This window comes from Canis lupus, assembly GCF_048164855.1.
Source record: "Canis lupus baileyi chromosome Y unlocalized genomic scaffold, mCanLup2.hap1 SUPER_Y_unloc_10, whole genome shotgun sequence".
In the NCBI taxonomy this organism is placed as follows: domain Eukaryota; kingdom Metazoa; phylum Chordata; class Mammalia; order Carnivora; family Canidae; genus Canis; species Canis lupus.
The window spans coordinates 141,481-159,732 of NW_027326468.1; the positions used below are offsets into that span (position 1 = coordinate 141,481).

General features: G+C 34.9%; 1 protein-coding gene across 1 annotated transcript in view; it reads left to right on the forward strand.

Annotated features, from left to right (window-relative positions):
- The window catches only part of LOC140629708 (cullin-4B-like), a 63,281-nt gene that overhangs the window by 13,595 nt on the left and 31,434 nt on the right, over window positions 1-18,252 (forward strand). The window contains exons 4-9 of the mRNA XM_072819279.1: window positions 5,655-5,728; window positions 6,400-6,562; window positions 6,661-6,750; window positions 7,891-7,973; window positions 8,714-8,781; window positions 10,837-10,955. Of these exons, the coding sequence (XP_072675380.1) occupies window positions 5,655-5,728; window positions 6,400-6,562; window positions 6,661-6,750; window positions 7,891-7,973; window positions 8,714-8,781; window positions 10,837-10,955 (597 nt within the window). The remainder of the gene's footprint in view (window positions 1-5,654; window positions 5,729-6,399; window positions 6,563-6,660; window positions 6,751-7,890; window positions 7,974-8,713; window positions 8,782-10,836; window positions 10,956-18,252) is intronic.

Genomic DNA, 18,252 nt, shown 5'->3' on the forward strand with positions numbered 1-18,252 from the left:
CAGTGCAATTGCTGGGTCGTCGGGCAGGTCTGTTTTTAACTCTTTGAGGAACCTCCACACAGTTTTCCAGAGTGGCTGCACCAGTTCACATTCCCACCAATAGTGTAAGAGGGTTCCCTTTTCTCCGCATCCTCTCCAACATTTGTGGTTTCCTGCCTTGTTAATTTTCCCCATTCTCACTGGTGTGAGGTGGTATCTCATTGTGGTTTTGATATGTAATTTCCCTGATGGCAAGTGATGCAGAGCACTTTTTTCATGTGCGTGTTGGCCATGTCTGTGTCTTCCTCTGTGAGATTTCTGTTCATGTCTTTTGCCCATTTCATGATTGGATTGTTTGTTTCCTTGGTGTTGAGTTTAATAAGTTCTTTATAGTTCTTGGAAACAGCCCTTTATCTGATCGGTCATTTGCAAATATCTTCTCCCATTCTGTAGGTTGTCTTTGAGGTTTGTTGACTGTATCCTTTACCGTGCCAAAGCTTCTTATCTTGATGAAGTCCCAATAGTTCATTTTTGCTTGTGTTTCTTTTGCCTTCCTGGATGTATTTTGCAAGAAGTTACTGTGGCCAAGTTCAAAAAGGGTGTTGCCTGTGTACTCCTCTAGGAGTTTGATGGAATCTTGTCTCACATTTAGATCTTTCATCCATTTTGAGTTGATCTTTGTGTAGGGTGTAAGAGAGTGGTCTAGTTTCATTCTTCTGCATGTGGATGTCTAATTTTCCCTGCACCATTTATTGAAGAGACTGTCTTTCTTCCCTTGGATAGTCTTTCCTCCTTTATCCAATATTAGTTGACCGTAAAGTTGAGGGTCCACTTCTGGATTCTCTATTCTGTTCCATTGATCTATGTGTCTGTTTTTGTGCCAGTACTTCACTGTCTTGATGACCGCAGCTTTGTAGTACAACCTGAAATCTGGCATTGTGATCTTGTTTTTTTAAAGCGTCCTCATACCCCGTATCTCTTATTGGATCATTTAATTCATTTACAGAGTAATTATTGAAAGATACGAATTTAGTGCCATTGTGTTACTGTAAAGTTGATGTTTCTGGTGATGTTCTCTGTTGCTAAGCTCTAGCCAGAAAGCATAAAGGCAAATTCCAGAGTCAAATACATTTATAGCTCTTTGAGAACAAAGTCTGTATTTACCCCCCACCATAACCAGTAAACTATACTGGATTAGATTTTCTAAACTATACTGGATTAGATTTTCACCGTGGTAAATGGGTTATGTTAATACCAAAAGGCGCTATTACTGAAATGTACCGGATTTTTTCTTCATTAAATGTTCCTTTAATTGTAAGGGTTTTGGTAAAATTCCAGAGCTCTGAAAAAAATTGGTTCTACGGTTTTGCTGACCTAATTTTTTCTTTAGAGTTTTTTTTTTTTTTTAATACCATGTTTGGTCACATCACTCTAGTGATGTGGGGTATATTTTAATATAAGCAAAATGGTTTATTTTATTGCTTATTGCAGGCATTTTAAGCCACACTTAATAAAAATAAAATAAAATTGGTTGTTGTTATTGTACGCATTATTTTAAATTCCTTTCTTAATTTTTAAATTTTAAACAAAGATTATTATCTTTTAAACATTCCCGAAGGTAAGATATAGGTTAACTTACTGTTTAGCCAACTAGTTTCATGGAATTATTTTAAATTTTAAAAAGTTAATTATGGTGAATGTCTGGGTACTTAGAATTACTGCTTACAACAGGCTTGTATATACTCACTTGGATGGAAGAATTTTAAGAACATTTTCTTCATATACTATAAATTTTGAGATTGTTTTTTATTATTTAATAGTCCTTAATATGTTAAACTGTTCCTATTCATTTACATATTCATAAGAAATAAGTTCATGATCACTAGCCAGTTTTATCAATAAACGCAGAAGAAGTGAGCTTGGTTATTTTCAACTTACGCATATATGTTTCTAATTTTTCAGAGTGTTAAAAACCTTTGCTCCTACAATTTATCTGCAAACTTATATAAGCAGTTGAAGCAGCTTTGTGAACAGCACATCAGAGCAGAAATTCATCAACTCAGAGAGTATCCTTTTTTCCCCTTTGAGTTGTTTATCTTCTTTTGTCCAATTTTCTATATCGATATCTGAGTAAAAATACTAACTTGGCATACGGGGTTAATATTGTTTTTGTATTTTTATGTTCTGTTTAAAAATGAGGGGTGCTTGGACTTAATGGTTAGCATTATTCAGTTTTACCAAATGCTGTCTTTTAGTAGTCTTATCTTGCATTTGCAAGATCTCTGTTAGTTTTAGAATATAAACTTTTTCTTAACATTATCTCATATATTCTTTGGATACTGGCCCTTTTCTAAAGAAAATGGATAAATGCTGGCAAGATCATGCTAGACAAATGGTAGTATATAAAAACTGTACTTTTTAGCTAAAAGGACTACTATGGAATGTGTTAAGTGGTCTCTAAAAGAAAATCAAACAATATCGTTAACTCACACTATTTAAAAACATACTTGGAAATGCTTTTATGGTAGAAGTCTATTCTTAGTTCTTTAAGATTTGTTTTAGTTTATTGGTGTGCATAAAATTAGGAAGGGTTTTTTTAAGAGAGATATTATATTTTAGATATAGACAACTATAATATTTAACATAAATTTAAGATTAAAGAAGAGCTACAATATATATGCCAGATTTAGTCTCACTAAATAAATACTACTATAAATTAGTAATTGTCATTTGAGGTTTGAATATACAAGGGACTGTGCTATAAAGGCATTGGAGCTATAACAAAGGGAATTATACTAAATTAGGTAAATAGGCATTTTAAATATCTCAACGATATTTGAAAATGACATTTTCAAATGTATCAATGTTTCCGTGTATATCTGAATATGAAAATATGCAAATTATGGCTGCTTTTTAATTTTGGCATGATAAAGTAAGTATAAGATAATATAATGTGTTAATACTCTTAGTATAAGTTTTGAATTTTTATTTAATGTGTAGAAGCAATGCTGTGAATTCAAATCTTCACTAATGAAAAGTGTATTTCTCAGTTTCGTACATAAAGATTAAAAGGTTTTGATGACTGCCTCATTTCCTCCCTGGTTATAGGCCTGTTCAGGTTTTCTGTTTCTTCCTGTTTCTGTACTTAGTGATTTTCCAGAAACGTGTCTATTTCTTCTAGATTTCCTAGTTTATTGGCACATAGCTGCTCATAAAATGTTTTTAAAATCATTTGTATTTCCTTGATATTGGTTGTGATCTCTCCTTTTTCATTCGTGACTGATTTTTTTTTTATGGTTCTTTTACAAAACATCTCTTTGGGGGTATAATGTGATACACAATAAGGCACAGATACTTGACTATACAGTTCAATAAGTTTTGACATATATATCCTTGGTCATCCCTGCCTCTGAAACAGAACAGGAACTGAACATGGGTCCCCTCACTCTGAAAGAAAAATCTGTGGCTGCCTCCATTAAGAGAAGAAAGAGCTAATCTATGCTTCTTCTGTAGCTTACTACAGGCGATAGTAAGGGAAGGGAAGGGAAAGGGAAGGCGATATGAACTTTGATTGTTTAAATGAATTGCCCTTCATATTTGGTTGATTTAATTCTTTGTATTTGGAGTTAAGATCCATTCTCACTCATTTCCAGTTCTAACTCATGTCCTCGTTAGTCATACATGGCTACCATATCACAACTTTCTATTTTTCACCTTTATTTAAAAAACTGGCTGTGAGTTTTTTAAACTGGCTCAAAATCAAGGCTGTGAGCTTTGCAACTATCAGTGTCCTTTAATCTCCCACAGCACTGTCGCATGACAAGTTTCTCTGGACCTCATAATTAACTCTTCCTATAACAATTCGAAATATTTTGTGCAGAGTTCCAAGTGGAATCAGCAGAGAGGTGCTGTAAATGGTTTAAGTTAAAGCAAAAACACATATTTTCTAGAAACAGAATATCCATGAATACAATGATTGACAATGTTAAGGTTGTACAAGCACATTTTAAAATCTTATAAATGTAATTACATTATTTATAGTGACCGTAAAATTGCCACAAAAGTAAAAGTCTATAAAACCATATTGAGGATATCTTTGTGGTTTTGATCCTGATTAAAGGATGGTGTGTCAAGGAAAACATGCATGACTTGTATGTTAATTATTCCATGCGGTATTTAACCAGTCAGTTTGGAATATACTTTCTAGAAAATTCCTACTGCTTTACATAAAGTTCACATGTTATCACTTCTGTGCTGTTATCTCTTTATACCGCTCTGGTTTTCTCTTCTCTTTTAGTTTCTCCTGTTTATATAAATAAGTTTGTATTATACTTTAAAGGTGTGTTTAAATTATTAATGCTCTACTTATTCTTAGATTATAAATTCTTTAAAAAAATTTTTAGATATAATTGAGGCATAACATTGTGCAAGTATAAGATGTATGATGTGATAATATGATACATTTATATACTACAAAATGATTACCAGAGTGGCATTAACTAATTAATACCTTCATCACTTCACATAATTACTATTTGTTTTTTGTAGTAAGAGCATTTAAGGATCTATTCTCAGTACCTTTCAGATATTTTTCAAGTATATGGGTGATTAATTTTGATCACTAAGCTTTATATTAGACCCCCCCAATTTATTCATATTATAAGTGAAAGCTCATACTTTCACCAATTACTGTTTTAAATTTAAAACAATATGGGCAGCCCTGGTGGCGCAGCGGTTTAGCACCGCCTGCAGCCCAGGGTGTGATCCTGGGACCCGGGATTGAGTCCCACATCAGGCTCCTTGCATGGAGCCTGCTTCTCCCTCTGCCTGTGTCTCTGTCTCTGTCTCTCTCTCTCTGTATCTCTCATGAATGAATACATACATACATACATACATACATAAATACATAAATAAATTAAATATTTAAAAAATAAATTTAAAATAATATAAAAACATTTCCTAACAAATTAACTTTTTATTATGAAATTAATATAACTAATACTTAGAGTTTCTCATTTGAATTTTCTAGTGCAGTATTACTAGATAACACACTAGTGAAAATTATTTGATTTCATCAATAATTTTTAAAAATATAGAGGGTACTTGACATAAGAATGTTTGAGAACTGCTGTTCTTGTATATGCTTACATTGCAGTTAATTTGTACATAACCAATGTATTCATAGTAAAAAATTCCCTTGGTACTTTGTCTTCAAATATAAAGCATAAGATTTTATATTTGTACGTAGATTTTGTCGTAGTGCATATTCCTGTTAATTCTTCTTATTTCTTTTTGTTTACTCTTTACAACTCTAGCTCTTAGTCTTCTAATCCTCTATAGTTTTTAAAAAGATTTGTTAAGCAAACTGTACTTCCTACTAATAACTAATATTTTAGCAGTTTTTACAAAGTGAGAATAATCTACGTGGATAAATTTTATTTATGTATCTCCATTAATCTTTACTATTTAAAAACTAGCAATGTGGAAAAAGGGTGATAAATTGGAAAGTTATCTTTCTGGAATAAATATGTTGCTGCCTATGTTTGATTTAAAGATTGATAGCAATGTTTATATATAATGTACTTTTCTTAAGAATTAAGATTTTATTAGATGAATAATAGTTTAACCCCAGAATCTTTCAGACGTAATGTTTTACCTTGTTTTATTTCTGACAGAGCATGATTAGGAACATCTTTCTGTTCCTAGATAGAACTTACGTTTTTCAAATTTCGATGTTGTCTTCCATTTGGTAAGGATTCAATCATTACTTGAAAAATTATTATGTGTGACTTATGATCACTTTTTTATCTCCTAACTGAAAGAAGACATAATAAGATGAATTTATAAACTTTCAAATATAATTTTGAAAACCCGTTTTTCTCTATGTGTATCATGAAACTTAGAAATGTTTAAAATCATGTTAGAGCGCATGGTAACATAGCTTATGGGATAATTTATTATAAAATTATATTACTCAGTGTTAATAATTGTTTAGGAGACATATTATTTCTAAGTTAATTCTAGATAATGAATCATATTTCATACTTATGATGGAAACACTGGGAAGTTGTAAATTGATACCAAATTATGCTAATGAAGGCTAAAAAATCTAAAGGCAAGTGTAACAGTTTTAGAGTCACCCTGAATTTTGATTTATTTTTTAAAAATTATGGAATTATGCATGTCATCCAGTTGTCTTTATATACTCTGAAATCTTACGTTTATTTTAGTTGACTTCAGACTATCAAAAGACAAAGTAGAAGAATTTAACCAACTGTAGATAGAGTTCAGCATCAAAGTATAATTTTTTGAACTATGGATAATGCATTATTACATCAAAGTATAATGGCAAAAAGACCCCTAGAATTTACAGTTTTAAAAATATATTTATTTAGATAGGTTTTTTTGTTGTTGTTTCAGGGACATGGGCCTTGAATTATTTAAATCATATATAATTCGTGATCAGAATGTTCAGAGTAGGACCATAGATGGAATTCTTCTGTTAATTGAAAAAGAAAGAAATGGTGAGATGATTGATAGATGTCTGATTCAGAGGCTTTTAAGTATGCTTTCTGATTTGCAGGTAAGTAATGCTTAACTTCTATTACTTTGCAGCTAATTTCTAATCTGGTATTCTAAATATCAGTTTTAACTGAGTTTTAAAAATATATTGCATTTTAGATTTACCAAGTATCATTTGAGAATAAATTCCTAGAAGAAACAAACAGGTTCTATGCAGCAGAGGGAAGGAAGCTGGTGCAAAAAAAAGAGGTATTTGAAGACAATTATAAACTCTAACGTTATCTGTAAAACAGATCATTAAATACTTGGTGGAGAACCATGTTTATAATTCCTATTTAAATGTTGACATACTTTTCTTGCTAATACTTATTTTTTTTCTCTTCTTGGGCATTTGCTAAAGGTTTGTCAATTTTGTTGACCTTTCAAAGAACCTGTTTTTGGTGTTCCTGATTTTTCTTTTTTCTATTGTTTTTCTCCTTTCTGTTTCACTAAATTCTCACAATTACTTTCTTTACTTGCTTCAGGTTTAGTTTGATCTTTTCCCACAGTCTTTATGTGGAAAATTAGGTTTAAAAACAACAGAAAGAGTTAGTTTATTGTTTTAAGATCTTTCTTTTTCCAGTGTAGCTATTTACAAATATAAGTTGCCCACTCAGCATATGTCAGCTGCAGTCCTTAAATTTTGGTATGTTCTAGGTTCATTTTTCACATGGTAAAGTATGTCCTACTTTCGCTCTTAAGAAATGTCTTGTTTAATTTCCTCATATTTGTGAATTTCTGAAATTTTCTTTTTCCCCCCATTTCCACTTCATTATAATAAATGAGCACATTTTGTATGATTTCATTCTTTTAAAATATTTTCACTTGTTTTGTGGTTTGATGGGGTCTTGCAGAATGTTCCTTATACACTTAAGAAGACCATGTATTGTATTATTCAGTGGTGTTTTGCAAATGTTTTGTTAGTTCTTGTTTGTTTAGTTTTGTTAAAGCCTTCTGTTTCTTTGCTGGTTCTGGTCTTAGCATTTTAGCCATTATTTATCTTATATATGATTTACATATATGTCATTGGCTTTTGAAGTCACCAACTGTTGTTGAATTTTCAGTTTCTCTTTTCATTTCTGACAGCCCTTTGCTTCCAGTATTGTATGGTTTTGTTTTAGTTATATTAAAATTTCAAGCCACAGTGTTTCCAGTTACAAATTAAACTCAGTTTTATAATTCTTGGTATTCTGGCCATATGGAAATGAACTGAGGATGTAGCTGGGTCTTAATCAAACTAAATTTATTTAGGCCAGACATGTTTTTGTTTGCTTGCTTGTTTTGTTTGTAACTTTTGTGCTTTAAGTCCTATAATTTTTAGACATAATAAGTTTAAAATATTCTTTTCAGATTCCTGGGTGTCTTTACCATATCAAGAATCTCCTAGAAGAAGAAGTAGACAGAGTTAGAGCCTACCTAAGCCTTAACACACAGTAAGAACATATATCGTATAATTACACATAGGATTATTATATGTTTTTTACGCTTTGAGATTGCAACTATTTAAACACATCAGTAATTACCGTGGGATATGATGAAATTATAAATTTATTTCCCTTTTTGGCTAAGTTCTTCTCTCCCTCTTTTCTTCATTTGTATCAAAGTAATGAAAATTCCTGACAAATAGAAATTTCTTCATAAGTTTATTTTTCAAGTTTTTGATGAGCCAAAGTAAAGAAACTAAGTTTGGAAAATAGGTTGTTGATCTTTTTGAATTATAGATGAAAGAATGGTCTTTTTGTTAGATAGACATCTGCTATTATTTAATTTTCTCCAATTAAGTAATGATAATTATAACTCATCGTAGAAGTTCAGGGGAACCTGAGTGGCTCAAAGGTTGAATGTTGGCCTTTGGCTCAGGTCCTGGAATCGAGTCCCATGTTGGGCTCCCTGTGGGGAGCCTGTTTCTCCCCCTGCCTACATCTCCATGTCTCTCTGAATAAATGAATAAAATATTTTAAAATAAAATTAAATTGAATCAGGAGAAGTTTATGAATAAAATTCAGTCTTCCTGAAGACCATCAGTAGCAATTTTAATTTTATGGCATAAGTTATAGTGGGAACAAGAAATCAAGATTGATAACAGTAATATATGCACTAGCATTCTGGAAAGCAGTTTTATCACTCCAGTATGAGAATCTTTTAGTGATGTAAAACTTTATTTTTAAAACAGGAAGCTACTGATTGCTATTGTAGAAAAGCAACTTCTAGGTGAACATTTATCAGCAGTTCTTCAGAAAGGTAAACAAGTATAGATACGTTTAGCTAAATAGTATTAAGGAAAATAATTTTCAATTTTTAAGTAATTTTAATTTCTGTGTTCTGTGCGATGTCTTCCTTTAAAATGATACATAAAATGAAGGTATACATACATCTCAAAAACAGTAATGTGGTAAAGTTTTTTTGGCTGTTCTTAAAAATAGTCTTTAAAACATCTTCCTGATGTTTTAAAATTTTAGATTATAAGTGCTCTTGAGCACATGTTTTGCTTTACTTCTGGTATTTTCCCATTCTTCACATAAGGTTAACATTTGCTTAACATATACGTATTGAATGTTTACTTCTTGGTGCAAAACAAGTAGATTTGATACAGGGTGAATGCTTCTTTAGAAGCCTTTATTAAAGTGAGTGCATGTAAACTAAAATTTAACTATTTTTTTTGGACAAGAGAGATCTAACATAGAATAAGAACACAAATACTGAACCTTTTTTTCTGTTTGATGTAGTTTTGGAATATAAGTGAGGCTTGATATGGGGTAAGGTCTGGAGCCAATGACCAACAAAGAATTCTTGTGACATCTTTGGAGCAAAAATGGTGGCTTTATTAAAGCACTAGGACAGGACTCATAGGCAGAAAGAGCTGCTGCCCCAGGGTTGTGAGAGGTGGCTGACTATATACTATGTGTTTGGGACTATATACCGTGTGTTTGGGGTAGATAGGAAAAGGAGGTTTCAAAAGGATTTTTGTACGCTAAAGAGAACTTACCAAAGACCTTACCATTGCCAAGGTAAGGTTGTTTTTCCTTCTAGTAAAGCATTAACAGTTGGGAGCTTCCTTCTGGAAGCTAGGTTATTGTTAAGAATGCTTTTTCCTTGTTAAGTCACTAAGACTTCTGGTAAATGGAGGGGGACTCTTGTCTATAGGACTGTAATCTCTAAAAATTAACTATTTGCTCCTTCCTTCCCTTAGTTTTACGGCAGCCAGGAGTGCCTGAGGAATGTCAAACACATCCCATCTCTGAGGGGCAGGCAGGTCCTCTGTGGGGTGTCAGCTTGTGCTTTGACCTCAGCTAGATCTCCACATCTTCATCAATTTTGCTCCTTAAATTTTTTGATTACCAAAATGGGAGGACTTCCTTATTCTTTTCCAGTAGGATTTATAACATTTGCCAACTCTTAGAATAAAATCCAGCAACTTTAAAAAGCATCCTCAATTTTATAGAATTAGGTGCTAAAAAAACTCAGTTTGACAAAATCACGGGGAAAAAGTATATAGAGTAACAAGTTAGTGGGAAGTGAGAGGTGAACTAATGTAAAACAGATTTTTAAATATTTGAAGTCGAAGAATGTTGATCAAGTTTGAAGCTTTATATTATTAATTATTGATTTATATGTTAAGTATGGAACATGTAATTCCAGGAAACCGAGTCGGCAGAAAATTTCTCTGAATAGTGAGGGCTTATTCTGTTAATGATGAGCTCAGAAAAGCAACATGTTGATACTGATGCTGAATAAATGACTTTTTAGTAACATATTCCTTTTTTCTTTTGCATTTGGGGGTTTTTACGTTTACTTATTGAATTAGTAGATTTGTCGACATATCTGGACGTATCGTATAACATCGTTTTGGACTTAATTATCTCTAACTGAATCATTTTATTCTCATGTGAAAATTAATATCTGCCTCTTAATTAGATATTTAATGTTTTCAGTTATTCATTTTAAATTATAAATTAAAATTCATAATTTTTTCTTTTTAGTAATGTCTGTCCTACAAATTTGTTTACTATATTTTTCTTTAATTTAGATTTTGGGGTAATAATTTGAAATGTGTTTATAAAGACCACAGTTAGAAGAATGAAAAAAGTAGTAGTCCAGAGGCATAATTATTTTTTTCATTATCCTCTAATTACTACTTAATTTAAAACTTACTGATATTACTTTCATTTGTAAAGTTTAGTACCGTACTATTTTGATCAAGTAAATATTTTAATCTCAAAATAATGCCTCACTGAATGTATATCTTGAGGAGGATATTTGTATTGCTCATTTTGCCTTCATGTTTCTAATATTCAGGCTTAAGCTATCTTCTTGATGAAAACAGGGTTGAGGATCTGTCTGTACTCTACCAGCTGTTTAGTAGGGTAGAGTTTGGAGTTCAAGTTCTTCTTCAACATTGGATTGATTATATAAAGGTATTATTTAAAGAAGATATCATTGAAAAATAACAGATTATTAATGGTTTATTTTCCCACTTTAATAATGTGCTTTTTTACCTTAATTAACTTGAAATTCATAAAGCATATTTTAAACGTTCTTTTAAAACTCTTTTTTTCCCAGTTCATAAATTCCAAATCCCCCAATAATATTTTCATTTGAAGGGAAAAGACGGGTACATTATTTATGGTATAGTATTTGAGTTTAGGCCTTTTGTTTGATAACAACAAATTATTATTGAAAGAGACCGTAAACATAAATTGTCTCAGAGAAGCAGAGAGAAAGGCGGCTTTCTTTTTTAAAAATTATTATTTTTTATTTAAATTCAATTTGACAACATATACTATAATACTCAGTGTTTATGCCCTCAAGTGCCCTCCTCAGTGCCCGACACCCAGTTACACAATCGCCTGCCTACCTCCCCTTTTGCAACCCTTTGTTTGTTTCCCAGAGTTAGGAATCTCATGTTTTGTCACCCTCTCTAAATTTTCCCACTCATTTTCTCTCCTTTCCCCGATAATCCCTTTCACTATTTCTTACATTGCCCTATGAGTGAAACCATATGATGATTGTCCTTCTCCAGTTGACTCTTTTCATTCAGCATAATACCCTCCAGTTCCATCCAGGTCAAAGCAAATGGTATTTGTCTCTTCTGGTGGTTGAGTAACATTCCGTTAGATATATAGACCACATCATTTTCATCCATTCATCTGTCGAAGGACATTATGACTCCTTCCACAATTTACCTGTTGTGCACAATGCTGCTATAAATATTGGGGTGCAGCTGTCCCAGCATTTCACTGCATCTGTATCTTTGGGGTAAATAACTAGTAATGCAATTGCTGCATGGGTTATACGGTAGCTCTATTTTTAACTTCTTGAGGAGCTGCCATACTGTTTTCCAAAGGGGTGGCACGACTTTGCATTCCAACCAGCAACACAGGAGGGTCCCCATTTCTCACATCCTCCCCAGCATTGTGGTTTCCTGTCTTGTTGTCATCATTCTCACTGGTGTGAGGTGGTATCCCACTGTGGTTTCGATTTGTATTTCCCTGTTGGCCAGTGATGTGCAGCATTTCCTCATGCACTTGCTGGCCATATGTAGGTCTTCTATGGAGAAATGTCTGTTCATGTCTTCTGCCCCTTTCATGATTGGATTGTTTGTTTCTTGGGTGTTGAGGTTAGTAAGTTCTTTATAGATCTTGGATACTAGCCCTTTTAACTGATATGTCATTTAGTTTGGTTGTCTTTTAGTTTTCTTTTGCTGTGCAGAAGCTTTTTATCCTGGTGAAGTCCCAATAGCTTGTTTTTCTTTTGTTTCCCTTGCCTTCATAGAAGTATCATAGATGTATCTTGTAAGAAGTTGCTGTGGTCAAGTTCAAAACGGGTGTTGCCTGTGTTCTCCTCTAGGATTTTGATGGATTCTTGTAACACATTTAGATCTTTCATCCATTCTGAGTTTATCATTGTGTATGGTGTAAGAGAATGATGCCGTTTCATTCTTCGGCCCATGGCTGTCCAATTTTCCCAGCACCCTTTATTGAAGAGACTGTCCTTTTCAATTGGGTATTCTTTCCTGCTCTATTGAAAATTAGTGGACCATAGAGTTGAGAGCCTATTTCCGGGTTCTCTGTTCTGTTCCATTGACCTATGTGTCTGTTTTTGTGCCACTACCACACTGTCTTGATGATCACAGCTTTGGTAGTACAACTTGAAATCCAGCATTGTGATGCCTCTGGCTCTGATTTTCTTTTTCTCTTTTTTTAATATTAAATTTATTTTTTATTGGTGTTCAATTTGCCAACATACAGAATAACACCCAGTGCTCATCCCGTCAAGTGCCCCCGTCAGTGCCCGCCACACATTCACCCACCCCCCGCCCTCCTCCCCTTCGACCACCAGTTTGTTCTCTGGTGGAACAAACTCAACGAACAAACTCTGTTCATTTCCCAGAGTTAGGAGTCTTCATGTTCTGTCTCCCTTTCTGATATTCCCTACCCATTTCTTCTCCCTTCCCTTCTGTTCCCTTTCACTATTATTTATATTCCCCAAATGAATGAGACCATATAGTGTTTGTCCTTCTCCGATTGACTTATTTCACTCAGGATAATACCCTCCAGTTCCATCCACGTTGAAGCAAATGGTGGGTATTTGTTGTTTCTAATGGCTGAGTAATATTCCATTGTATACATAAACCACATCTTCTTTATCCATTCATCTTTCGATGGACACCGAGGCTCCTTCCACATTTTGGCTATTGCAGACATTGCTGCTAGAAGTATCGGGGTATGGGTGTCCCGGTGTTTCATTGCATCTGTATCTTTGGGGTAAATCCCCAGCAGTGCAATTGCTGGGTCGTCAGGCAGGTCTGTTTTTAACTGTTTGAGGAACCTCCACACAGTTTTCCAGAGTGGCTGCACCATTTCACATTCCCACCAACAGTGTAAGAAGGTTCCCCTTTCCTGCATCCTCTCCAACATTTGTGGTTTCCTGTCTTGTTAATTTTCCCCATTCTCTCTGGTGTGAGGTGGTATCTCATTGTGGTTTTGATTTGTATTTCCCTGATAGCAAGTGATGCGGAGCATTTTCTCATGTGCGTGTTGGCCATGTCTGTGTCTTCCTCTATGAGATTTCTGTTCATGTCTTTTGCCCATTTCATGATTGGATTGTTTGTTTCTTTGCTGTTGAGTTTAATAAGTTCTTTATAGATCTTGGAAACTAGCCCTTTATCTGATAGGTCATTTGCAAATATCTTCTCCCATTTTGTAGGCTGTCTTTTAGTTTTGTTGATGTAAGCTTTGCCGCGCCAAAGCTTCTTACCTTGATGAAGTCCCAATAGTTCGTTTTTGTTTCTGTTTCTTTTGCCTTCGTGGATATATCTTGCAGGAAGTTACTGTGGCCGAGTTCAGAAAGGGTATTGCCTCTGTTCTCCTCTAGGATTTTGATGGAATCTTGTCTCACACTTAGATCTTTCATGAGCATGGAATATTTTTCCATCTCTGTGTCTTCCTCAGTTTCTTTCAGAAATGTTCTGTAGTTTTTAAGGTATAGATCCTTTCCCTCTTTGGTTAGGGTTCTTCCTTGGTATTTATGCTTTTGGGTGCAATTGTGAATGGGATTGAGTCCTTAATTTCTCTTTCTTCAGTTTCATTGTTAGTGTATAGAAACGGGACTGATTTCTGGACATTGATTTCATATACTGCCGCACTGCTGAATTGCTGTATGAGTTCTAGCAATCTTGGGGTGAAGTCTTTTGGGTTTTCCATTTACAATATCATGTCATCTGCAAAGAGGGAGAGTTTAGCTCGCTCTTTGCCAGTTTGAATGCCTTTTATTTATTTTTGTTGTCTGATTACTGAGGCTAGGACTGCTAGGACTATGTTGAATAGCACTGGTGAGAGTGGACATCTTTGTCATGTTCCTGATCTTAGGGGAAAGGCTACCAGTGTTTCCCCATTGAGAATGATATTTTCTGTGGGCTTTTCGTAGATGGCTTTTAAGATGTTGAGGAATGTTCCTTCTATCCCTATACTCTGAAAGGTTTTTGTTCAGAAATGGGTGCTATATTTTGTCAAATCTCTGCATCTATTGAGAGGATCATAGGGTTGTTTTTACCCCTGATGTGATCTGTCAGGTTGATTGTTTTACAAGTGTTGAACCAGCCTTGCATCCCGGGGATAAATCCTACTCGGTCATGGTGTATAAATTCTTAATGTAGTATTGGATCTTATTGCCTAGTATCTTGTTGAGAATTTTTGCATCTTGTTCATCAGGGATATCAGTCTATAATTCGTTTTGGTTGGGTCTTGGTCTGGTTTTGGAATTAAGGTGATGCTGGTCTCATAAAACAAGTTTGGGAGTATTCCGTCGCTTTCTATCTTTCAGAACAGCTTTAGTAGAATAGGTATGGTTTCTTCTTTAAACATTTGATAGAATTCTCCTGGGAAGCCATCTGGCCCTGGACTTTTGTGTCTTGGGAGGATTTTGATGACTGCTTCAATTTCCTTGCTGGTTACTGGCCTGTTAAGGTTCTGTTTCTTCCTGTTCCAGTTTTGTAATTTGTGGTTTTCCAAAAATACATCTATTTATTCTAGATTGCCTAATTCATTGGCGTATAGCTGCTCATAATATGTTTTTAAAGTCATTTGTATTTCCTTGGTTATTGGTTGTGATCTGTCCCCTTACATTCATGATTTTATTAATTTGAGTCTTTTTTCTTTTTAAAAGGATGACTAATGTTTTATCTTATTAATTCTTTCAAAGAACCAACTCCTGTTTTTTTTGATCTGTTGTACAGTTCTTCCGGTCTCTATTTCATTGAGTTCTGCTCGAATCTTCATTAACTGTCTTCTTCTGCTTGGTGTAGGTTTTATTTGCTGTTCTCTCTCCAGTTGTTTTAGGTGTGAGGTTAGCTTGTGTATTTAGTTTTTTCCAATTTTTTGAGGAATGCTTTTATTTTTATGTATTTCCTTCCTAGGACTGCTTTCTCCATATCCCAAAGCTTTTGAAGAGTTGTACCTTCATTTTCATTAGTTTCCATAAGTCTTTTTCATTCTTTTCTAATTTCTTTGTTGACCCATTCATCTTTTGTATGATGCTCCTTTTTTTTTTAAAAAAAAATGTATTTATTTATTTACTTATGATAGTCACACACACACACACACACACACACACACACACACAGAGGCAGAGACACAGGCAGAGGGAGAAGCAGGCTCCCTGCACCAGGAGCCTGACGTGGGATTCGATCCCGGGTCTCCAGGATCGTGCCCTGGGCCAAAGGCAGGCACTAAACTGCTGCGCCACCCCGGGATCCCTAGTATGATGCTCCTTAACCTCTATGTCTTTGAATTTCTCCCAAATTTCTTCTTGTGATTGAGCTCGTTTCAAAGCATTGTGCCGTGAAAATATGCAGGGTACAATCCCATTCTTTTGGTATCGGTTGAGACCTGGTTTGTGACCCAGTATGTGGTCTATTTTGGAGAAAATTCATTGTGCACTTGAGAAGAATGCGTATTCAGTTACATTTGATGAAAAATTCTGTGTGTATCTGTGAAACCTTACTTGGTCTAGTGTATCATTCAAGGCCCTTATTTCTTTTTTTTAAATAATAAATTTATTTTTTTATTGGTGTTCAATTTGCCAACATACAGAATAACACCCAGTGCTCATCCCATCAAGTGCCCACCTTAGTGCCGGCCACCCAGTCACCCCCACCCCCCGCCCTCCTCCCCTTCCACCACCCCTAGTTCGTTTCCCAGAGTTAGGAGACTCCCATGTTCTGTCTCCCTTTCTGATATTTCCCACTTATTTTATCTCCTTTCCTCTTTATTCCACTTCACTATTATTTATATTCCCCAAATGAATGAGACCATATAGTGTTTGTCCTTCTCCGATTGACTTATTTCACTCAGCATAATACCCTACAGTTCCTTCCACGTCGAAGCAAATGGTGGGTGTTTGTCCTTTCTAACGGCTGAGTAATATTCCATTGTATACGTAAACCACATCTTCTTTATCCATTCATCTTTCGATGGACACCGAGGGTCCTTCCACAGTTTGGCTATTGTGGACCTTGCTGCTATCAACATCGAAGGCCCTTATTTCCTTGGTGATGTTCAGAACATCCGTCTTTTCCTAAAAGCACTGTGTTGAAAATTCTTACTATTCATGTATTATTATTATCTATGTATTTCTTTCCTTTGGTTATTAATTGATTGGTATACTTGGCAGCTCCCACATAAGGGGCATAAATATTCATGATTGTTAGGTCCTCTTGTTGGATACAGCCTTTATTATGACATAGTGTCCCTCTTCATCTCTTACTACAGTCTTTGGGATAAACTTTTAAATTTATCGAATATGAAGATTGCTACCCCAGCTTTCCTTTGAGGACCATTTGAATGGTAAATGGTTCTCCAACCTTTTAGTTTCAGGCTGCAGCTGTCCTTACGTGTCAAATGAGTCTCTTGTAGACAGCAAATAGATGCGTCTTGCTTTTTATCCAGTCTGAAACCCTGCGTCTTTTGATGGGATCATTTAGCCTATTCACCTTCAGAGTAACTACTGAAAGCTATGAATTTAGTGTCATCGTAATACCTATTTAATCCCTGTTTTTGTGGAATATTCCTTTGGGCTTCCTCTTTCTTTTACCGGGTCCCCCTTAACATTTCTTGCAGAGTTGGTTCGGTGGTCACATATTCTTTCAGTTTCTGCCTATCTTGGAAGCTTTTTATCTCTCCTTCTATTCTGAATGCGAGTCTGAATGCTGGATAAAATATTCTTGGCTGCATGGTCTTCTCATTTAGTACCCTGTGTATATAGACCCTTTCTGGCCTGCCAGGTGTCTGTGGAGAGGTTTGCTGTTAATCTGATCTTTCTTCCCAAATAAGTTAGAAATGTCTTGTCTCTTGCTGCTTTAAGGATTTACTCTTTATGTTTGGAATTTGCAGGTTTCACTATTAAATGTTGCGGTTGTAATTGATTTATTAATTTTTGGGGGGACCTATCTCCTGAATCTGAATGCCTGCTTCTCTCCCCAAATTAAGGCAGTTCTCAACTATGATTTGCTCAGATATGCTTTCTGGACCTCTGTCCCTCTCAGCGTTCTCTCGAATCCCAATTATTTGTAGATGCTTTCTTGTCAGGCTGTCATTTATTTCCCTTAGCCTTTCCTCATGGTCTCTTATTGTTTTTCTCTTTTTTTGTCAGCTTCCTTCCTTGCCTTGTCCTTCCTTCCTTTCTTGACTTGTCTTCTGTGTCACTCAACTCTTTTCTCCACCTCCTTAACCAAAGCAGTCAGGGCATCCAGTTTGGATTGCATTTCATTTAATTGATTTTCAATTTCGGCCTGATTAGTTCTAAATTCTGCAGTAACAAAGTCTCTGGATTCCTCCTTTATGCTTTTATTCCAGAGCCACCAGTCGCTTTATAATTGTGCTTCTGAATTGGCTTTCTGACATCAAATTGTAATCTATATTCTGTAACTCTGTGTGGGAGAGAGCACTGTTTCTGATTCTTTCTTTTTCAGTGAGTTCTTCCTTCTAGTCATTTTGATCAGTGCAGAGTGGCTGTACGACCCAGCTGAGTCAAACATGTCAACCACAACCTAAGTTTCACCCTAGGTGATTCTGGCGAGGTCAGAGACCAAAAAATGAAAACAAAGATCAGAACAAAATAAAACAAAAGATCCGCTAAAGTGAGAAACAAAATTTAAAACGACGTAGTGAAAATAAACGGCCAGGTATCCAAAGGAGAAGAAAAAAGAAAAAGAAT